We start from the raw sequence: 24,398 nt of genomic DNA on the forward strand, positions 1-24,398 counted from the left end.
AATCCGTGCTTTAATTTCCTAAGCACTGAATGAGGGCAATAAAAGTACCACCTAATCAAGATGCAGGGAGGATGAAACACATCTGAAGCATCTGGAGTAAGGCCTGGCCCAAAGTTTAGCTGTAATAATAAACAGGTGGGTGGTGACCGTGACGATGATGATGGTTTATGTGTCCCTTTAGTCATATTGATATTCACAAATTACTTGAGTAGCCCTACTTCTGCTATTTGGTTTATTTGTGGCAAGAAATGTGTGCATTAGAAGATTGAAGACGATTGCGCCCACTTGAGGAAACTGAACCCAGAGAGGTGAAATGATTTCCTAAATAGCACCCAGAAAGTTTATGATAAAGAGGAACATAGAACTCTAGCAGCCAGGCTGCTCTATTCTTATTTCCTGTATACTTTTCTTGTTGGAAAAGGACACTGGTGACTCCTAGTTACCATCTAACATTGTGGTTCCAGTTACAGAGACAGTAAAGCACAGGAAGTTCTTTCAGTCTGGCTTTTATGCTGGCTATGTGTTTTAGTGCCTCATATCCACTGAAACGGAGGTACTTAAGGAGTGGATGGGAAGTACTCCTGGAAACTCACAGCTAAGCTTTTATGTAAGGACAGCACATTAAAAAAAAAAAAAAAAGAAAGAAAACACTTTTCATAACTTTATGGAACCTGCAAAAAAATCTTGACTTCCTTTATGGTGCTTACCCCTCGAGTGTCAGCGTAGCCCTTGTAGAGAAACCCCAGGGTACCTGTATTTCTCCACCCTGGACTTGCTCTGAGCATTGAGTTGTTAGCATAAAAAAATCACCACAGCCACATTGATCCTGATTTTCTTCAGCCTCTACAGAGCCTGCTAAGCCAGGGTCCTGGGTAATCTGCAGACAGCTGCCATCATGCAGCCTCATATATGGGTTAACTTTACGAGCAAACGATTCCCTCACCTTTGAGACATTACTGAAATCTTCATGCCCAGCACAGACAATGAAACAAACCAAAAAAAAAGGGACATAAAGGTTGGAGGTCATTTACATTTGCATTTACTTGAAAGGAAACATGCTAACTTGTTGGCTTGACTCACTTTTTCGGGACTTCACCTGGAATCTTGTTCTTGCTAGATCTCTGGATATGCAAATTCCACCTTTGTCCAAGATCTAGTTCAAATGCCACCTTTTCTTGAGAGTGTCCCTTCATCTCCTGAGCTACAACCATCTCCCCTTTCTCTGTGCTCTGATAGCACATGATTAAAACATTTTACTTTGGACTGATAGACATTTTTGTGTGTCTAATATTTTCTACTATATCTCCTAGAGGGCAAGACCTACTTCTCAATTTCTTTAGCATGGCACTTACTAGGCACTCAGCAAATACACTTTGAATAAATGTGTTATTTGCAGTCATCTCTTCAGGTATATGTAGTTTTTGCGTTAGAAGCTTGCTAGGTTGCATCTTGCAAGAGAAACATGTGATCCTTCACATGTTTGATGTACTGTAACATCTAGTTACTTGTTCTTCTCCAAATGACTTTCTATGCAAGAAGCACTGGAGGCTGAGTTCATACATTCAGCATTGTCAGCAGAATTGAGTCTTGAATGACCTGGGTCAGTCATTGCATTAGATGATTTGATTAGAAAAAGAATAAAGCCAGTAATAACTTAGTTTCTGCCTATTACCCAGGATATTTAGAATGATGGAGATGGAGAAGCATTTAGAGTTTTTGAAGATACTCATGGTGGTATTCTAAAAATAACACCTTGTATATTTATGGCACATAATTACATGAAACTCATTTTATTCTCATTAGAGTGACACCTTGAATCCTGTTCTTTTTGGTCTTAATGTTTGGTGATTAGAACTTGGGAAGCAATTTCTAGAACCAGAATGGTTGGGTACAAATCCTAGCTCCTTCTCATACCAGCTCTGAGAACTTGGGCAGGGTATTTAACTTCATGATGTCTCAATTTCCTAATCTATAAAGTGGGGCAGCTGAAGTACTTATTTCATTATAGCATTTGAGAAGTGGGAGGACATAATGCATAGTGATTCTACAAATATTATTATTACAACTACCAGGCATTGAATAAGGCCCTAAATCATGAAAACTTTCACCATTTAACAGAGATATTTCTCTCTGTAAAGCATGTTATTTGAGAAATCGTTGTTGAGATGAAAGGGGGCAGGCAAGGTAGAGGCCAGCTTGATGAGAGCTTTGAACTCAGCCCTATCAAAAAGAAGATCATAGGGCTGCATGGACTGAGGAGAAACACTCTTTGTTCATCGAGGAAAAGGCAACTTGCAAAGGGATGGCACCAGCACAGCCCGACAGAATTCTCTGTGGGCCACATCTGTTCATGCCAGCTGTTGTCGGTGTGTGTCGACTCGCCAAGAATAACAGCAATGATTTTCACTTTATAGCAACTTCCATCTTGGGATCTCAGAATGCTGCATAAATGTAGATTAGGGCTCCCAAAATTTTTGCCAAGAATGAGCATACTTTACAGAGCATCAAGAGTGCGTCACTCTTCTGAGTGACTCTTTAAGGTGCAAAGAGAACTAAACGAATATTGAATTAGACCTTCTTTCCTGATGTGAGCTTTCTTCTTGATTTGACTCCTTATTTTCTAGATGACCTTGAATCACTCAGTTTCCCTCCTTGACTCTCAGTTTTCTCCTTATAAATGAAGGGATTCATATACTACTAAATGGTCTTCCTGTGTCTTTTCTGTTTCTGAAATTCACAGAAAGCAGGGAATCTAAAGGTGCCTGATACATTTTAGAGAGGCCTAAGTTGTTGTAGAATTGAATATTTTCTTAGCATTTTATTCATGGTATGGCAAGAACCCAGCAGAAAATTTTTCAGTTTGGTCACTGGAAAATGACACAGTCCTTTAGCTTTTAATGTGAAAGAATATTAGTATCATTTACATGTTTTTCCCTTTGCCCACCTTTAGGTACAGTACTATTGATTATTTTATTTTACTAGTTTAAGATTTAGCATTAATTCTCTAGCTTATATCTCAGATTGATAAAGGAAGTTGTCTTTCAAAGAACAGTTCTACTTCTTTTGATGAGTCAAATGAATGAATGAAGACAATAAAAATGACCATGTTGGCCGGGCATGGTGGCTCACACCTATAATCCCAGCACTTTGGGAGGCTGAGGCAGGTGGATCACCTGAAGTCCGGAGTTCGAGACCAGCCTGACCAACATGGAGAAACCCCATCTCTACTAAAAATACAAAATTAGCCGGGCGTGGTGGCACGTGCCTGTAATCCCAGCTACTCAGGAGGCTGAGGCAGGGGAATCACTTAAGCCTGGGAGGCAGAGGTTGCTGTGAGCCGAGATCGTGCCATTGCACACTGGGCAACAAGAGTGAAACTCCATCTCAAAAAAAAAAAAAAACATGTCTCAAAGCCTTGCACTCAGACCACCCGCATCAGAAGGGGTTGGGGGAACTTGTAATATTTTTGGTTTCCATCTTTGTGCACAGAGGGAATATATCATTAAAAAATAATGTTTGTCCCTAAGAAAGGTTCTTTTGATAGTTCAAGACTTTGTAATGTATGTGAAATTCCACTACAAGTAAGTAAATCTCACTGACAAAAGGCAGATGAGTTGAGAGACTGAGGCACTTTTGTTGCCGTTAAGCATCACTTTCTGGAATTGACGACTGGATTCAAATCCCAGGTTCTCCACTTATTATCACGGTAATCTTTGTACTCCAGCTTTCTCATTTGTAAACTCAGAATAGAAGCCACCTAATGTGGTTGCACTGGTGATTAAGTAAGTTACTCAATATAAAATATTTTGAACCCTGGCACCTACTAAGCACTCAGAATACCGTATTTACACTCTTCTAAATTATACATAAATAAATATACAAATTAAATACTACTGTAGTTCTACCTTGCAGAGTTTGTGGGAATGGATAAAAGATTCCTTCGATATGACTACTATTATTTTAATCATGGTCAGTGATTGATTAGAAATATTAAATATTCCTGGTCTTTAGATTCACTGTCAGAGCATGCTGTTTCTTCCCCTCGGCTGCAGTGCTGATAAATGACACTGAGTCATTCATATTCTCTCATCGACCTTCCTGCGACATTTGAAAGACATCCATAGCTCATATTTGACAGACTGTGTGTGAGTATTTAATACAAATAATCGTGCGCCACCGTCAAATGTTAGCACATGCCACGTGTCTTCTTACGTATTACTCACAATGGCTCTCAGATGAAGGCATCTACCCTGCTCCTCTGCCTACTTTCCCAACTCCATTTACAGGTGAAGACACTAAGGAGGGGGGAAAAACTTGTGAAATGTTATACAAAACTGGAGGTATAATTTGGCATTTGAACCAGCTTGTTCTGCCTCTAAAGCCCACACTTTCTCCATTATACCACAATCAATATTTCTCAAAGTAAAAAAGGCCACATTGGTCTCCACCTTCTGGTCTAATTAGCATCATGCTTTAATCAGTGAGGTTGACTGTCTTGATTAACCTTTATGATAGACCATGTAAGTTTTGTATTTCTAAGTGAATACATAGAGATGGCTATAAATTAGTGGAAAAACACTAAGCTGGAATCAAAAGACTCATGCCTAACTCTTGGTTCTGCCATTTAATATGGGTATGATTTTGGCTAAGTCACTAAAAAACCACTAACTTGGTTTATACAAAAAGAATAAATGATTTCATGCATTGGAAAATATTAAATAATCTAGTGTGTGCGTGTTGCACCCAAGTATCTTTTGACTGTAAAAGCACAGAGAAAGGTGAAGGAATTGTAATCCTATGATCGATAGAGTAGAATGCCACCTCAGTTCCTCTGAATTCTGTCCCTCATTCAAGTCCTAATTCAAGCTCTTTAAGCACACGGTTCTCTCTCTCTCTCTCTCTCTCTCTCCTCTCTCTCTCTCTCTCTCTCTCTCTCTCTCTCTCTCTCTCACTCTGAATCTCTGAATCTGTATCATCCATTGATATACTTGAATAATATTTATACATCATAGTATATCTTTAAGGATGATATTAGTTTCTTAGTTGGTGTAGGCTGGACCATCTTATTTAACTTATGGCTCATGCCTGTGATCCCAGCACTTTGGGAGGCTGAGGCGGGCAGATCACTTGAGGTCAGGCGTTAGAGACCAGCCTGGCCAACACGGTGAAACCTTGTCTCTACTAAAAATACAAAAATTAGCCAGAAATTGCTTGAACCTGGGAGGCAGTGGCTTCCGTGAGCTGAGATTATGCCACTGTTCTCCAGCCTGGGCAACAGAGAGAGAATCCGTCTAAAACAACGACGACAACTCACGAAGTAAATTCTATTTACCCCATTTTATGTTCGAAATAACTAATTACTCAGTAAAATTAAGTACCTTGCACTGGATCACACAATTGGAAAGTTGTGGATGTGGGATTTGAACCCAAGTAAGCAGACCCTAGAACCTATGTATCGAAGCCATAGTGATCACTATCAACATTCCATTTTTTGCTTTGTTCTTTTATTTCTCCTTCATATATCTTGTTTCCCTGACTGGATTATAAATTCCATGAACTGGATGCATCTCACTCACTTTGATGACTATTTTAATGCCTAATTAATTACTACTATTTGTGGATAATTTAATATAGATTTCATCAGAGGCTATAGTTTGCTACACTGCTCATATACTGTAGAAACAAGGACCCTTGACTTTTTTCTCTTCTTTGGCTATAAGCTTATCTTCTCACCATGTTGAGATACTTTGATTTGATTTTCACTGGTCAAGCAAAAAAACATGTTCTTGTTATTTTCACTTAGGCACTTTGTCGGCCTCCCTGCTGAGGCCCAGAAATTCAGTAGAAATTCAGTGTGATCAGTGTGTCTGTCAGAAGGTAGGATTGCTTGCCTAGGGTGGCATTGTTATTGAACAAAACACATGCCCTTTCTTTGCATCCTAAGTACCTTGGATTGCTGAGCAAGAACCGCTCTGACTCAAATGAAAACCACCTTTTGTTAGGTGAAATATGGGGAGTTAACCATTTGTTTGCTGGTTTGCATTTCCCACGAAAAACTCAAAAACAGAAATTTACCTCACCATGGAAAGTGATGTGCCAAGCGTCATATTTGCATATTAAAACCGAAAACTGATTTGCATGTTATTTCAGTGTCTTGTGTCACGTTCAGGCATCTGTCAAGCCCACTAGATAGAAACAGCTTGTACAGTAGGAAAGTGTTTTTGTGCATATCACACTGAAAATCTAGGTGCCTTATTTTTATCAGCAGCTTGTCCACACTTTGGCTCTCCAATCTCTCCTAGCTTCATACCTGAAAATACTAAAGAAAAGTCTAGAACCCCATATTTTATAAAGTAGGTATCCTGTTATTTTCTAAGAGCCATCCATTTTTATAATATTCTGTTTAGATAATTTTAAAATTATAAAGAGAAAAGCTGAAATTACTCTGAATATCACTATCCTGACATAAGACTTGTTAACATTTGGATGTATTCACTTCTAGTGGCTGTTTGATAATACTTACGTAGGCAAACACATACTGGCACTTTTGCATATATCTTTTTATACATTTGTAATTGTCAGATGTACTATGTTAATATCTTCTCATTTTTTTGGAAATATAATGGCAAGAATTATGACAATCCAAGTATCTAAAATAACAGATTAATAAAATCTTATTTTGAGCAGACAGGGAATTAGAACCAGTCAGGGCTGGAGCCGTGGTAACAGAAACTCTGTGTCGTCTTTTTGATAGTGCTTTATTAAAACTGTAGCTTGTAATTGAGGATATTTTTTCTACGGGACAATGCATAGAAAGCTGTGCATTGTGATAAAACCTTTTTTCCCCAGCATTAGAGCAACTAATCCATTGCATTCTTCCAGGCAACCAAATAAAGAAGAAACGTGTGCCTGGAGTCACTGCCAGGCATGTGCAGCACAGCAAAGGCCAAAACACGGTGTTAGTTTGAAAACCCAACGTTGAATAATGGTTCATTCCATTCATCAAACTTTTATGTCATGGGTCTTGCCTAGGTGAAGCTATCCAATGGAAATAGTGTCTTGGAATTCTCTTGCCTTTATTATGTCAACTCCCTAATGTATAACATCCATAAAACCTAATTAATGGGAAAAACTGAGTGTATGTTTTAGCCATAACATTGTGGAAATGGGTTATTTTAGCTTCACACAGAGCAAATAGAGATCTTTTCACCCCACAGAGATAACTGGCTTTCTCCTTAATGGAGGGCCCACATGGAGGTTTGGAGGGAAGGGACACTGAAATGAGAACTGTGAATAAGGTTGGCAGGAGATCTTTGATCTAGATTCTCCTCGACTCTGAGGATTTAGCGCTTCTGCTCTGCTACTTGCTTTTCTTACTTCTTACCTATCAGGCAGGATAACATCAGTGGTTGTACCTTGTCTGCCGAAGCCTAAGGGAGGCTGCTCTGCTCTAAATAGCCAAACATGAGCTTTACTTTACTATTTGTCTTTTGGTCCTAAAGGTGAGAATGTACAAGAGTTAACAGTTGGAGAGGCAGCAAGGCATACATTCACCAAATGTCATGAATTTCAAGATTTGTAGCTAAAAAGTACTCACAGTAATTACATCCCTTGCTAAAGCAACAATTAATGTGAAATTCAGGTACTCTACACTGAAGTCCTTTATTAGCAGATAGGAAAGTAGAGAGTTACTGGAGAGATCTCATTCTGCAATCATTCTTCTTCCAAGAAGAAAATCATCTTTGTTAGTGGTTTCTAAATTGTCCCTCCTGATAATTATAACTGACATTTCTTTGATATTTAATATTTTACAAAGTTTCTTCATATGAATCAGATATTATTATCCTCCAGTTTATACATGAGAAAATCAACAATAGAAAAAGAAACCATTGGAGAACTTAAGTAGTGTCTTAGACATCAGGCCTAAGAGCCAGATGCTCTAAGCCCAGGCACTATTATGGCTGCCTTGACACGAGGAGACGGAGAGAGGTGGATGTGGAGAGACATCACTTTCCCCCAGCTCAGCCTAGATTAAACCCTTGTGTGCAGAGACCGGGGCCCCCTGACTGGATGCCCAGGCCTTTTCCCGGCTGCAGTAACTCTTCCAGTAACTCCTCCTGTCTGTAATTCAGAATCATCCATCCTTGGCTATGACTCCAAATTTGGTTTAAGAAAAGGCATTTTAGGGGCATCGATGCATGGCATGAGAAAGGGAATATGTGGAAGTAGAGGTTTTAAGAAAAATCAAGACTTTGAAAGTTGAAGATCGGCTGGAATGAGTTTCAGAGCAAGAATCAAACTTTTAAAGTCAGAATTTCTGAGTCTTCCTCTTTGTGCCCTTACAATTCATTCTTTTAAAAAATGGAACGTAAGAATAGAAGAACCAAGAGCGTGCTCTTCTACTCGCAAGGAGCTGTAAGGAATGTTCATTTAGAATATTTTAATTAAGATACTCAGGTATCCACCTTCCACTTCTTTTCTTCTCTGTGGCCATTGCTTTTAACCTGAAGCAGGAAGAGGGATCCAGCAAATCATCTGCCCCCGGCCAGAAGGGATGCTCCTTCCATTTAAGCAGTGAGATGTTGAGAGTAGAGGATGATTCAGTGAGAGTCAAAAAGTAGAAGCCGCCACAGGAAATTGCAAGCTGCAAACTTGACACAGCTAAATAGAGGGGGGAAAAAGAACGAAAATATCAGAAATATATTTTTTCTGGCAGGCTTTCAGCTCTAAAACGGGGCTAATTCTACCTTTTGAAAAGAAGATAATTTCAATGTTTCTTTTTTCAAGAACACATAATTGAAGTTATTTTCCCTCTGAGGGAAGGAACCTCTTGTACATCATTACAAATGGACAAGAAAAATGAGCAGCCCTGGTACCCAGAGTGATAGAGTATTCATTATCATGTAATCTTTTCGAATATCTTGGCTGCCTTTTCCCAGTATTTTATCTGCCTGAGCGGTGCTTTTCTGGTAAGGTTCAGATTTGCAGTAAATTTGAGTTATCTAGCACTCTGTAACAAAGAAATCAACAGCAGGTAAGGACTCAAGAAAGGAAAATGATCACACTAAGATCAGCCCCAGAGGAACTCAGGGGGCTGATATGACGACAGATAGTGGGTGTCCATTTTGTAAAATGGATCCTTAGCACACAGGTTAAAGTAGGTAAATTGTAGTAATGAAGATGCAAGATGGTGTAGTGTTTTCCTGGGAGCCATTTGCACCTTAATGCAGGCTGTTTCCCATGCTTCCTTTTTCTTTTAGAAAGGATGACGATATTTTTCTTCTCCACTCAGAAAAGGGGCAGTGGGATGATGAGGTGATTAACCTTTATGTGTTCTCGATTTCATGCCCGAAGTGTAGTGAAAGTTCAGTAGGCTGCAGAAACCCTGTGACCTGCCCATTGCTTACTCAGATTCAGAATGCTGAATGAAGTTCTGGATGTTTCGGGGGATGCTGACAACTGGCCTAAGTCCTCTCATAAATGGAAACCTCTGTCATAATGAGGTTTCCACTTACTCAGTGTGTCTATTTTTATAGACTACAAAGGATCTGTAAATATGAATATCTGTGATTTCACTCTAAAGATTGATAATGATATGTGTCCTGCATACTATGGGGACAAAAAAATGATAGAGTAGAATCAAAGGAATCTTTGAAAATAACATGTTACACATAAAGAAACTGAGGCTCAGAAAATGGAAATGATTTGAACAAAATCGCTGGACAACTTAAAGGCAGAACTAAGATGAAAGATATTCTGAATAGTCAGGTCTTCTGTATTTATGGGTTTCTATGTAAGAATATATAATCAAATACCATGAAGTGTTATACAAATATGACAGATATTGTTATATATGTTATTCTTAATCTAGTGGAGTTTCCTTGTTCATCAAGGATCCTATTCATGTGTATATTTTGTTTCAGAAGCAAGTCTTCATTATTTCCTAGTCCCACCCATAATGTTTACCAGGGATTTAGACCCAGATTTGGCTGTTAATTTGGCTTCATATTAAGTATGTTCTTGAATGACAGTCACCTGGACCCCTAGCAAGAAAAGAAGAATGGCAAAGAAGAACCAGTTTTAGATCATTTCAGCTGAAAAAAAATCTTTATTTTAAGAAAGAAAAATACAGAAACATGGAAAGAATATAAGGCATTCACTTTCCCATGACCATGACTTTCAACCATTAACCTTTCAGCATATTGTACTGCAGTAAGGCAGGTCAACCAGGACAGTGAGTGACTTATCTCCATGTGGTAGTTCAGGGCCCAGTCTCCATCCTTCCTGTGTCTCACAAGGCCACATCTAACTGCAAGGAGCATGGGAAATGTAGTCTAGCAATGTGCCCAGCAAGAGAAGGAAATGGATTTTGGTGAGCAGTTAGCAGGCTCTGCCATGCTTAGTAAAATCAGTCCTTTTAAAGCACATAAGCCACTAAATTGCTCAGAATGCCACGATAGCTGGCTGCATTTTTTTTTTTTTAAGTGTCAGTGGCCTTGGTATTAGAAGATGTTTGCCAATACACTTACTTCAGAAGCATGACTTTAATAAAATCAGCTCCCATTTTTAAATCTCCTAATGACTTCCCATTACTTAAAACAGTTTTGGCATTGACCATATCCTACTTCTCTTTTCTTATCCTACTTCTGTTTTTCCTTTGTCTTTTTTGTTTTGTTTTGTTTTGTGTGTGTGCGGTTTTTTTTTTTTTTTTTTTTTTGAGACGGAGTCTCACACTGTCACCTGGGCTGGAGTGCAATGACATGATCTTGGCTCACTGCAACCTCCACCTCCTGGGTTCAAGCAATTCTCCTGCTTCAGCTTCCTGAGTAGCTGGGACTACAGGCACCCACCACCACGCCTGGCGAATTGTTTGTATTTTTAGTACAGATGGGGTTTCACCATATTAGCTAGGATGGTCTCGATCTCCTGACCTCGTGATCTGCCTCCCTCGGCCTCCCAAAGTGCTGAGATTACAGGCATGAGCCACCGCACCCGGCCTTTCCTCTTAACAGTTTTTTAGATATACATGTTCCTCCTGGAATGCCTTTAACTTTTTTCCTTCTTTCTTTTCTCTTCTTCTTCTTTTTTTTTTCCCCCATTGAGTGATACGCAATTTATTCTTCAAGATCAAACTAATAGGTCTTTTTTTTTGGCAGCCTTCTTCCATCTCAGAGCACTGAATTCATACCTGTGTTTTAGAGCTTAGACTTTATTGTAATTGCCTATTTGCATGTCTCTTTCTTCCCAAACTGTGAGTTGTTAGAGACAGCGTCTCTGAATAATTTGTCTTTATACTTGGCACTTGGTAATCCCTTAGGAAATTTATGTAAAGACAGTTTTGATGGAGTCCTCTAAAGTCTGTCACTCAGTAACTCACCTGTGGATCATACATCATTAATTTGCCTTTAGTAAGAGATTCAGATATTTCAGAAACATATTAGTGATTAAGAGTGACACAAGAATGCCTTTTTTTAAAGAAAGGTTTGTTTCACAATGTCTTTGTTTTGCTATTCAGCAGTAAACCTCCACTCTGATAAAATAAATCTTTACTTAGATAATAGACTCAGATTAAAATCCAAACTGCTGCACAGTAAGAGAGCTAGAAAGTCTTGAGACAATGATATCAAAACCCTGAGAGGCATTGCAGTGTAGAAGCATGTCCAACTCAGCACACCCCAGTTCTGACGTTTTTAAGCAGAGGTACCCCAACGAGGTTGCTCACTTATCTTCTCAAGTCTCTATTTTCTCATCCAGAAATAGGATTACATGTCATACAGGGCTGTTGTGTAGGCATTTGAGATTTCATATCAGTGAAAGCAGGCACCTTGAAAACGGTTTTGCAAATATGAGGAATTAATATGCTACAGTGAATACGTTGCTGATACAACTCACACTTCTACTTTTGAAGAAACGAGAAACAAAATAACACAAATCGTTCCCTTTCAGCACCTCCCACCACAAATATTCCATCGTGTTTTATTACCCATACAACATGCTAGAAGTTGCTTATTCACAAATAAGTTGGACACAGTTGTTCATTTTTCTTAGGCGGTATTGAGCCCTAAACACTACTGAGAGAGAGGTATTGGAGTAGGTCTCGGATTAGGACAGTGAGAATAGTGCTCGATGACGACTTCTAGGCTTGAACACTGAAAGTCCTAAGCAGTCTTCTTTGGTGTGAGAGACACCTCTTAACTGAGGAACCCTATGTTTTCCCTAGTATATAATCCACAGGTGTTAAGTATTCTGCACTGGGTTAGTGACAGCTGTGGAGTGGAGGTGGAGGCTGCTCTCTAGCCAAATAAACTTCAGAAATACTGGAAGAAATGATCTCTCAGAATCTTTCATCCTAAGGAAAAACAGGAATCCATAATTAGCATTAGATAAAAGAGTGGAATCTAACAGAAAATAGCCTTTCCAAGTGTTATTTCAGAAACAGCATAGCAAGCAAATAGAGTATTCAGAGAACAAAAAGAATGATACGTCTTTCTCAAAATCTGTGAAATATTGAAAAGGTAAGTACTTTGAAATTAGATTTATACTTGAAATGTAAGTGCTAGGGGTAGAATCTAAATTTCTGGCTTAGATTGATAAAGGACAGAATCGGCCTTCTTGCTGCCTTGTTTATATTGAAAGGGAAACTGATATTAGGCTGAGACCATGATAAATTGTGTCTGTTCTCTGAGGGTCCACCCTAAGACTGAAGACAGGAATTATCAAGTTTTCTCTAATAGTCGTTTGGCTTCATTAAAACAGCTCGTGCCACTAGTATTAGAGGTAATATTTTATACTTTTCTAGCACTCTGTCTATGGGGAGCATTGTTTGGTTGGAGAGAAAAATGCATGGCGCTTGGAGACAGGTGACACCATATTTTGGGCTCAAGGTCTCCCTATATTGCAAGCCTGGAGAAAAGGTGTAGGTCACTTTCCCAACCTCATTTTCAGTTCTGCTACCTGAACTGTAATCATCCACTCCCTCAGAGGCAGTTTGAGAGATTCAAAGAGATCCTCTTTGTTATAATTGTCTGAAAGTAGTTAAACTCTATTTATCGTGAAATGTGGGTTATCTCACTTTAATTCTTACAGATACTGTGAGGTACCACTGGCAAGTCCATTGATAGAAGAGAACCTGAAGTTATGAAAGGTTGACAAGCTCACCTAAGGATGCCAAATGAAGGTCATAGTCAAATCTCTGTCTCTAGCCATAATGATACTGCCATATAATGTATTCCTTTATCTCTGGCCACCAGTATGTTAGATAAACTCACCATCTCATTTCAGTCTCGCTGCCCTCCCATTCATCCTCTGGACTCCAGAGAGAACTTTCTAAATATGATTAGAACACTCTTCTAAAAACACTTATCGCGGTTTCTAATGCCTGGATGTTTCTAATTGAGAACATGCAGATATATTCCCTGTGGTCTGTGAACTTCTTGAAATTGTAAGTAAATTTTGTGTACATTACAGATACCTTTGTTTGTTTGTTTGTTTGTTTGTTTTTGTCAAAAGACCATTTAACACATTAGATTTTGAGATGTGTCCATGTTCTTACCCAAGGCCTGGAGCCCCTAGCTCACCAAGAAGTCCTAAACATGTCAGCATGGCATGGAAGCAGGAATTAACTGACCCTTCCTACTTTTCCACCTGTCCAGACCGAAATATTGAACCACTTGCAGTTTTTCCCACTCACATCAAACTACGTCTCACCTTTGAAACTGTGTTCCTCTCAGGGGCCTTCACTTGGCCTGGGTTGGAAGCTCCAGGATAGTGGGTCATGTCCAGCATATCTGTATCACTTGAAGTCATCATGTTTTAAAAAATTTATATTCATGGATTACAAAAGTAGAACTACATGCTATACAATAAAGAAACAAATGTAGAAAGTGAAAGTCCCCTAAGATTCCACCTGCCAGAAAGAATCTCCTTTAACATTTTGGTACCTGGTCTTTATATAGATCTGTAAATAAACTGTAGTTACTCTATCCTATTCTGGAATTGGATTTGTTGTTTGTGAAACGTATTGTTCATCTTTACAGGCTTGTTACATAGATTTACAATGTGTATATCTATCATTGCCTATTTAGGTGATTCTTTTGCTGGTTAGTTTACCTTGTTAGTCCTTGTTACTCCTCTCAAATATGGCTCCTGTGACCAGCCTTCGTCATTTAATTTTATCCACTTGTATGAGTACTTCTGTGCAATTGTCCTGGAAGCAAGCCACATATATGCAATTTTAACAATACTGGCAACCATTCATCCAATGTTCATGTTTATGCAGACACCTATCAATATACTGTGCTATATATATATAGAGAGAGAGAAATAGAAATAGACTCTCCCTCTGTCACCATCGCTGGAGTGCAGTGGCACGATCTTGGCTCAAACTTCGCCTCCCGGGTTCAAGTGATTTTCTTGCCCCAGCCTCCTGAGTAGCTGGGATTACAGGCGTGCGTTATCATACCTGGCTAATTTTTGTATTTTTAGTAGATATGGGGTTTCACAGTTTTGGCCAGGCTGGCCTCGAACTTCTGGCCTTAAGTGATCTGGCAGCCTTGGCTTCCCAAAGTGCTGGGATTGCAGATGTGAGCCACTGCGCCCAACCCGTGCTTTTTATAATTAATCATTTGTGGATGTTTCTTACCCCCACTAGACTGCAAAACTCTCAAAAACAAAGGTTGTGTGTAATATATCTTGATGTCCCTCCTGGGTTCTCACAGAAGGTACACAAAATAAACCTTGTAAGAATGAATGGACAAAACAATAAACAAAAGAATAACTGAATAATTCAATAGCTCCTCTAACCCTCATACCAAACTCATATGACAGGTAATGTTTACAGTTCAGAGGAGGTCCTAAGTTTAATCTTTAATGTTTGTTAATAAATAAGTCAGTCAAGGATGAGCTCTTGTCCTGACTTTACCAAAACTAGCCCTCCCTAATTTTTTGGGGGGTCTCAGTTTCTCTGTCTCACAAAGAGGAGATTAGAATAATGGTTCTTCAGATCCAGGCAAGCAACTCAATTTTTTTTCTGTAACCTGAGCATATGCCATAGTTTACTCATCACCGTCTCATCTCTAATCCAAATTGTTCAACAATGCAATAAAATCTCAGGCTAAGGTTAGTGACCAACATAAAATAGTTTTGGCCTTTTCGGACTTCTGCCTGTCTGTACTTCAAATATCTGTACATTATGGGAAACCAAAAAAATGAAAATTATTTTAGAGAAAAGGCCAAATAAGTACCAATCAACCTTCTCGACTATGTTTAGAACACATTTAATGCTTTAGACATCACACAAATGATTAATACCCGTCTTGGAGTTGTTGAAGTAAGTGTTGGGAATGATAACATGTGTTCAGGGATTTGTATTTTACAGGATTTTCACATCCAAGAGCGCATTTGGTATAGTGAAGATAATAGGAGAATGAATGTGTAGCTTTCAGTTTTGTTGAACTTACTCTTGTAAACATTCTGAAAAGAGAACCTTTTGGCCAACTATTTTAAGAATGCATAAATATCAAGGCAAAAGCATTCCCAACCCACATGTCTGCCCATTCCCCATGGCGGACATCATCATCAGTTCTAAATTTTAATAATAGTATTTCTGTTTTTATAACACTTTTATTAAGAATGTTGGGGTGAGGTACTAGACATGGTCAAATTTATAGGCAATGGAAAATGTAATAAATTCCCTTTTAATCACATAGCACAAAGCTACTTTAAATCTAGCATATGGCCTTTATTCCTTTCTTACACACTTTTTATTCTTCATTGATGATCTCAAGTACTCTCTCAATTGATATTTGATTCTCTTACATTGCTATAATTCTGGTTCACCCACCTATTTATTTTTTAATTATTATTTTTTATTTCAGTATTTTTGGGGGTACGTGTGAGTTTTGGTTACATGGATGAGTTCTATAGTGGTGAATTCTGAAATTTTAGTGCACCCATCACCCAAGCAGTGTACACTGTACCCACATGGGTGGAATGGACAAAGGTCCCAGTGGCTCTGTATATCCCATTTGGGTACAGGGGATGAGGGATAAAAGACTATACATTTTATATGGAGTCTTTTATCCCTCACCCCCTGCCCAACCTGGCTGCACCCAGGCCCCAAAGTCCATCATTTCGCTCCGTATGTCTTTGCATCTTCATAGCTTAGCTCCCACCCACCTATTTCAACACCAACCCAGTGTCAATGCTACTGACTTATCATCACTATTTGAAATCTGGCTGTTTGCAGTGCTGGAAAAATGAAATTACTCAACTTCCTTAACTGGAACAAAAGAACTAGAACCAAAATGTTCGCTTTCTGGACTCCTGTACTTGATAAGACTTATCTCATTTCCTATCTCAAAGTTTATATGTGGTCCAGAAGTACACCACTTCCAGAAGCTCTTTATGCTGCTTGACTTTTTTCACCTGAGTGTGAGAAACTTCTAGCTGTATGTTTTCTCCCTTTTAGCTGAATAAGGCCTAGCCTGCTCTGCTCCCTCTCGTCAGGAAGTCCATGGCGGGCTATGCGAGAGGTCCCCGCTCATGCCCCTGTTGTGCTCTTTCTGCAGCTGTTTTTCTTTAATTATTCATGTGCCTGTATCTCTCACTTGACCGTAAGGTTCATAAGAAAGAAAGACCCAATTTGTTTTTCTCATAAATGTATAACAGCACACAGTGGTCACTTAGCAATTGTTGAACAAACTCGATTCTTCCTGTCGTAAACATGGATTTCTAAAGCCTGATAGATGACTCATCTAGATAAGGCAAGTGAGTAAAGAGATGTGTCCAAAGTTAGCCACTGAATAAGTGATAAAACTAATTCTAAAACCCAGGTCTCCCGACAGCCACGTCCAGTGCTTTTTCCTCTCCAGTGCAATCACTACTTGTTTAGGCTGACTGCCTTGGTTGATGGTCTAGGTGGCAATTAAAGGACTCTGTGCTTTCTGCCTTTCAGGGTGGACCTACAGGGCAACTGGGGCCTTCGTCAGGTCCCCCTTCTTTCCGCCCAGAGGATGAGCTTGAGCACCTGACCAAAAAGATGCTGTATGACATGGAAAATCCACCTGCTGACGAATACTTTGGTGAGTGGGGCCTAGAGCGGACTTCTGAAGTAACTATCTTGCTTTGATTTCCTTACTTAGTAACTGGAACTATTATCAGCTCCACTGGGAAAGTATTTGAGTCCAGATGCATGGGAGTTGATACACGTCCCAACACAACTAAGTAATTGTAGGATTTGCATTTGCAAGACTGCCATAAATGTGATGTCTGCTTAGCTTATATTTAACTTTCAGTGGTCCTTAGAGTTTCGTTAGGTACAAATTTTATTGTTGAGATTTATTTTTCACCAGCCTAGGCAATGTGGGGAAACTCTGTCTCCACTAAAAATACAAAAATTAGCTGAGTGTGGTGGCATGTGCCTGTAGCCCCAGCTACTAATAAGGCTGACGCTGGAGAATCACCTGAGCCTGGGAGGGCAAGGCTGCAGTGAGCTGTGATTGCACCACTGCACTCCAGCCTGGACAACAGAGTGAGACCCTGTTTTTTTAAAAAAAAAAAAATTAAAAAGTAAAAAAAAAAAAGACGACGACTTATTTTTTGACAACTTATTAGCTTCCTATTAGGCAGAAATAGGATTTCCATGTATGTTCCCATTTCTCACTAGTCTAAAGATTCAAGTAAAAAAAATGTGGAATTGGATATTGTCTATATCTAATTTCCAGATTGTACTCTTAATCTTTTTTTGTATCTCAGTTTAAGAAATGATGTTTTCTTTGTAGTTTTAATTTTCCCCTTTTCAAACTTGGGAATAACTGTGAATGGTTAATCTTTCCAGTCCATGAATATAATGCATATTTATGAATTGTATGCCAATTGTGAGGTTCTGTGGACATACAACCTGTCCTCAGTGAGGTTAAAATTGTTCAGAAAGAGGTAAGACAAGCATACAAATAATTACTAGTCTAGGTGGAAAGTGATAAAAGACATGAAAAGGCTTAGGTCAATTGTTGCAAGTTTTATTTTATTTTTATTTTATTTTATTTTATTTTTGAGACAGAGTCTTGCTCTGTCACCCAGGCTGATCTGTCACCCTTGCTCTGTCACCCAGTACACTGGCATGATCTTGGTTCACTGCGACCTCCACCTCCGGGTTTTAAGCGATTCTCCTGCCTCAGCCTCCCAAGTAGCTGGGATTACAGGTGCCCACCACCACAACTGGCTAGTTTTTGTATTTTTAGTAGAGATGAGGTTTCACCATGTTGGCCAGGCCTAGTTTTGAACTCCTGACCTCAGGTGATCCACCCGCCTCAGCCTCCCAAAGTGCTGGGATTACAGGCGTGAGCCACCGAACCCAGCCATAAGTTTTAAAAGTTCTATTTCTTAGGAGCATCAGAAATACTTTGGTAAAGAATTGCTAGCACTTGAATCTGAGCCCTTTAAACCAGTGCCTTTCACATTTCCTGTGGTAGGAGACCATTTTCCTCCCAATCTGTTGAAGACCAGTATTTTTGTAGAGTCAGTTAAAATTAATTACTAGGGAAATAAAAGACGCAAAATAAAACCGAAGGTGAAATTATATCATTATTAGAGTTAACTGTTAATGAATTACTCTTTTAAATTGTTGTACTAGTTTCTAAATATTCATTCTTTGTTCCTGTATTTATCTCATCCAGAGTGATAAGCATTTCTTAGACACCCATCCATGGACCACTTTTTGAGTGGCATTGCTTTAAGGACAAATAGAGAAAGGACATTTGGGGAACAGTATTGGTAAAGGCACAAAGACTGGGAAATCGCACAGGATTTTTGCTTCTTCAAATATTTCCTATTTTCATGTCTTTTTTGCTCCTATATGGGAATATGTAAAGACAGGTAAACTGACCACACCAGTCCAAAAACACACAGTAGATAAAGTAGGAGGTATTAGGATATGAAAACTCTGGCTTTTATTTGTACTTGGGTGACAGTTTAGCTTAGCTAAAAGAGCACAAAGAGTGGGAATAAAACACCTAGTTGTGGTCTCTTCTCTGTCCCTCATTGGCCAAGCAATACTGGCATGTCACCCATCTGCCTGAGCCCCCTTTCCCACCTGAGTATATCAACGGTTGGGGCAAATGTTCTCTAGCATTTCTTTCAGCAGTAATAAGTTCAATGTACAAACATTCTTAATCTAAAGTATAACAATAAAGCTAAATATAAATTGATGGAGATTAATGACAATGCATGGAGAGCAGTAAAACAAAACATAGAAAATCCATGAAGGTTTCTAGTTACATCAAAATACACTAAAAGTTTATTAATGCTCTTGTCATTGCCATGTGAGGAGGGTTTATAATGGGGTCTAAGATACGTTTTTTAAAAGTGAAAAATAAGGTCTCTATATTTAGGCCCTATTAAAAAGGAAAAGCTGACTTACTAAGTATATATGCTTCAAATATCATAGCAACAAAATATATAGACACACAAAAAAACTGAACATAGATGGTAATTGTATGAATGAATATATATTGAACACTCTGGGAAACAGATATAAATTATTACCTTTCCCTTCAAGAACTGTCCAAGCTCTACTACTTAGTAGCTTAGAAAACTTGAACAAATATTATTCCCTGTAAACCTTCATATGAGAATAATAACTAGCTTATACTGTTGTTTTGAGAAATGAATGAAATATTTATACAGAGCACTTAGCCAAGTTCTTGGCATGTAGAATATGCTCAGTACTCAAGATTCTCCCATGCTCTTGGGGCTTGTAGTTTATTTAAGACAATAAGATATGCTCATTAAAAATCCATTATGCTCAATTTAAATTTAAGTTCCTAGCAACAATAGAACATATGTCACGAATTGATAAATAATCACTGCCAAATGGGGATTAATAAGCATTTGAGAATTTGGAAAAATGACTATCCTTTATTAAGTGCTTATGGCATGGCAGCACTATATTTTATTTATGTTATAGGAATTAACTCATTTCACTCTTATAGGAAAACATAGCCCTGTGAAGTAGATACTATTACCATTTTCAGATTTTGAAATTAAGGCACAGAAATATTAATTTGCCTAATGTCAACAGCTAATACATTGCAGAACTGAATTAGAATCCAGATCTGTACATTTAAACACCACACTGTAAAAGACAAGGAAAGCTACCCAGGCTACATATTTAGAAGAGTGTTTGTGGTGGAGATTAGCTTTGGACAGATGGGAAATAAGAGATGAGCATTCTCTTCTAAGTACACAGAATTAACAAAATATAAATTGAGGCCAGGATTATTTAAAGAAAATTTACGTTATGTAGAAAAAAAAGTGCCTATGATAATATTCAGGCTGCTCTGCTAAGTGGTGGTGGGGGTAGATGGGGATCTTACCTTTGAGATTCTTGTAGTCTAATAGGATATGTGTGCAGGGTTATGATGTTGTATTATAAGCACAAGACAGAAAGTGACAAGTGACTTAATCAAGGTTCACCAAGTGCTCTTTGAGAATTCAGGAAAAGGAATGAGAAAATCAAGAGAGAGGAATGGAAAAGTGTTTATGGAATAGTTAGCCTTTGAGTAAGTCTTTAAAATTGTGCTAATTGAGATTTGGAAGTAGGAAGATAGTAGAGAAGTGAAGTCATTTCTCATGAGGGGAATTTTGACATAACAGGGAACAAAACCATGGAGAGAGGTAGCAAATATTGGGAAATAAGTTTCAAGTGGTAGGTTAGGACCAATCTAGGGAAGGCTTTCAATGCCTGGCTAAAGGCTGAGAGCCTTATTGTCTATAATGAGCCCTTGCACATTGAGATCACATGCCATGGGAACTGCTCTATGGATAGTGGTTAAAAACACGGGCTCCGGAGCCAGGATGCACCTCTTACCGGCAAGATGAAATCAAGAGGCAAAGGACTCGTGAAAAGAACTGTCCTTTATTGTTCCGTGCTTTAAAATTTCTCAAGCACCTTCTCTGTGCCTGCTACTGTGCTGGGTGTTAGGGACCACCGAAATGCAGAGGCTCTGCCCTCATGGGGCTCGTATGTGCCTAGAAAGGACAAGAGAGTCACAGATGTCAAGGATTTCAGTGCAGATATCAGCACTGTGTTGGGTGTGACAGAGCTGCTACATGAGGGTCCATAAGTCTGCCTGAAGATGAGCAGAAGGAATACATAGCAGTGTGTTTGCATCAGCAGGGCCTGACCTGAGAGCCATAGATAAAATCCTCTCTTGCTTTCTGTCAGAGTTTTACCTTTGGCCTATTCTGGACTGAAAATAGCATTGCCGAGCACTTCCCTTAAATAACTTCTCTTTTTTGCAGGACTATCCTTTCAGCCCTGCCAAAACCCCATCACCTACTCTTTCTTTACTACTTTGCCTATTTAGTGCTGGAATTTTTGTTGAAACCGTAGCTGATTTACTGAAGGTAATTAAGTGCTTTCATGTTGTAGATCTCCTGCTAGACTGCAAGCTGCACTTGGGAGTGAGAGTGAACAAAATGTAAATAAACGATATCAACAGAGTAGGTTCCTTTGTGGTCATGTTGCTTTGTTTCCAAGACACTCTTTTTTTTTTTTTCATAAGTGGAATGATTCATGAATATGTTATTATAGTCATTGTTTCTTTACGGAGCCCCTCATCACTCTTAACAGTTTTATTTATGTTGAATTATAATTATCGTATGCTTCAAAGTATTGGGAGAGGTACCGGAAGATCACCTCACAGATGACTTAAGTATAAAGGAGAAAAGGAACTTTTATAATGGAGAGGTCTTCTGGAAGCCGTCTTAAACCAAGGAATGAAATTTAACATCCTCAATAATGGGACAGACTGGCATGTGCCAACTGAATGTAGGAAGTCCACAGCATCATCTAGGCAGTAGTCTTGCTAAAATATTTCAGCTCTATCTATCCAACCATTAGGAAGTAAAAAATGCAGATGATGGGACATGCTTCAAGACAACTGTCCTGAATTCTGCAACACTGTCAATGTTACAAAACACTATTCTAGATTAAAGGAAATTGAAGAGACATGCCATTCAAATGCAAGGCATGTGTCTTGACTGAATTCTGGATGAAAAAAAAGCTACAAAGGATTGGTAGCAAACTTAGAGAAATTTGAATATGAATGATATGTTAGATAATACATCAATGTTAATTTCATGATGATATTAATGGCATTGTGCTTATGTAGGAAAATCTTATTTTTATGAGCTATTTGTTGACGTATAGGGAGAGGTGTGATTATGTCTACAATTTATTTTGAAATAGTGATAGAGTGACAGAAATAGAGACAGACAGAGAGAGAGAGGGAGAGAGAGATGATTGATAGATGTAGACAGAGATAGAGATAAATGTTGTGAGGGGAGGCAGAATCACCTCAGGTTAAAACAGCTAGAGCTGCTATAACCGCAACAACTACAAGGACTCCCCTCCTCTCTAAAAATGCACTGAAGCCTGTCGCAAATGAATTACCTTAAGAATTCCTCGTTGGGTGGATAGAGAGATTGACATTTCTACACCTTCTCAACTTCCCTGTTTTAATGACTACAGTAGGTCTTTGAAATTTCCCATTATTGTTTATTTTGTTTTTCCTATTTTTTACCAGACATACACACCTCCTATTGCTGGTGAGATGAGGACAATTGTGGCAGTGATGATGAAAGCTGATATTTACCTAGAGCTCCATATGTTTAAAAAAACCAAGTCGCAGCCACAACGTGACTGGCAGATCTAGCGATGATGTCTTCATTTCATTTTTTGGATGGGGAAATAGAGATTCAGAGAGGCTCAATGAGTTGTTCAAGGTCACATAGCTAATAATTTTGGAATGTGGCCTCACTCTTCTGATCTCATGTCTATTATGATACATTACCATTACAGAAAGGTATATATATGCTGTTCCTGCTGATTGTCAGTAATTGGCTGTTTCTCTCCCATTTCATAACTTTTCCTTATGAAGTTATGATCTTCAAGTGAGAGATAGAGGGATTGCTTCTGCCCAAGATCATATGTTTGTAATCTGGACTTCAATGTCACTAATATGTTTCAACTATCTTTAACATCCGGAATTAACTGCTGTGATATGGCTGAGGTACATACATTAGGAAGACAGTCTACCTAATACCTCCCTATCAGCCGTTTTGCAGTCTGTAGTTCTGCTCTTGCCCTTGGGAGAAGGCACATCACTAATAGCCACAGTTCTTGTTTTCTCGAGTCAGGTTTTTGTAAAATATAACAAGCAGAAACCCTTTACTGTCTCAGCTGGTTTTTTTCTTTTTCTTTTTAATGATTTCTTCTGGAAAGGTGATAGTTTTAGTGTTTCCGTGCCTTCTTTTGTCCATGTCCATTAAAACTTGTGACTGTTGCATTACAGTATTAGGTAAATGCCACAGGTGTTGAACCGTGATAAAAGTCGGATGAGTCTATATCTCTAAAGGAAAGATACAGTCTCTATACTGTGGACATTTACCATCTACTTGGACTTTAGTTTTGTGTATAACAGATTTCCTTACCATGGGCATCATTCCATTAACAATGGTGTCATTGAGTGGGCCTCTAAACACTACCCGGTAGAGGAAAGGGAGGAAACATAGTAGAAAGTTGGAGGTAGGAAAACATTCTTACCCAATTCAATAAACCAGACAGTGGGTGTTTAGCCCAGCTTATCTACAGGAAGCCTTAGTTCAAGTGCTTACATTTTAGAGCACATTTTTTCCTAGACAACTAGAAAAATATGTTGATACTAAAGGAGCCTCTCAGTTGTAGTGATAGATGCTTAAAAAGAACAAGGGGTGGCCAGGCATGGTGGCTCATGCCTGTAATCCCAGCAGTTTGGGAAACTGAGGTGGGCGGATCACAAGGTCAAGAATCAAGACCATTCTGGGCAACATGGTGAAACCCCGTCTCTACTAAAAATACAAAAATTAGCTAGGCATGGTGGCACGCACCTGTAGTCCCAGTTACTCAGGAAGCTGAGGCAGGAGAATCTCTTGAACCCAGGAGGCAGAGGTTACAGTGAGCCGAGATTGTGCCAGTGCACTCCAGCCTGGCAACAGAGCGAGACACCATCTCAAAAAAAAAAAGGAACACGGGGTGATGAAATAACTATAAATTATTATAATTTAGAGTAAATTCAGAGGTTATCATAGAAAATGGAAAATTTTTTAATTGAGTATTAAAATGAATAGGAGAGAAAGGTATTATTCACAGAAAATTGGGGTATCTACAGGGCTAGTTGCCAGCTTTAAAGTTTGTTTTTTCACACAGTTTTAGGCAGCTAAAGAAAAGTAAAGTTGAGTTTGTCTCCAGATAACCTTGAAACATCTGTTTGAAATTGTCCAAGACTTTTCCGTGCTGGGTGATACACCCACAGCCTTAAGTAATACACCCAGAGCCTCTAAGTTTTGTGCTTTCATTC

At 38.8% G+C, this 24,398-nt stretch overlaps 1 protein-coding gene and 1 long non-coding RNA gene across 10 annotated transcripts in view; one reads left to right on the plus strand and one right to left on the minus strand.

Annotated features, from left to right (window-relative positions):
* LPP (LIM domain containing preferred translocation partner in lipoma) overlaps window positions 1-24,398 on the plus strand; it is a 731,638-nt gene that overhangs the window by 548,795 nt on the left and 158,445 nt on the right. For all 9 annotated transcript variants that reach the window (XM_033213032.1, XM_033213033.1, XM_033213039.1 and 6 more), the window contains one exon: window positions 16,955-17,081. In XM_033213032.1, coding sequence (XP_033068923.1) covers window positions 16,955-17,081 — 127 coding nt within the window. The remainder of the gene's footprint in view (window positions 1-16,954; window positions 17,082-24,398) is intronic.
* The window catches only part of LOC117084371, a 36,292-nt gene continuing 19,539 nt past the window's right edge, over window positions 7,646-24,398 (minus strand). Inside the window, exons 2-3 of the long non-coding RNA XR_004437417.1 lie at window positions 14,110-14,206; window positions 7,646-8,661 (exon numbers count right to left, since the gene is read on the minus strand). This is a non-coding gene — a long non-coding RNA (uncharacterized LOC117084371). The remainder of the gene's footprint in view (window positions 8,662-14,109; window positions 14,207-24,398) is intronic.

This window comes from Trachypithecus francoisi, unplaced genomic scaffold, assembly GCF_009764315.1.
Source record: "Trachypithecus francoisi isolate TF-2019V2 unplaced genomic scaffold, Tfra_2.0 Lachesis_group0, whole genome shotgun sequence".
Lineage (NCBI taxonomy): Eukaryota > Metazoa > Chordata > Mammalia > Primates > Cercopithecidae > Trachypithecus > Trachypithecus francoisi.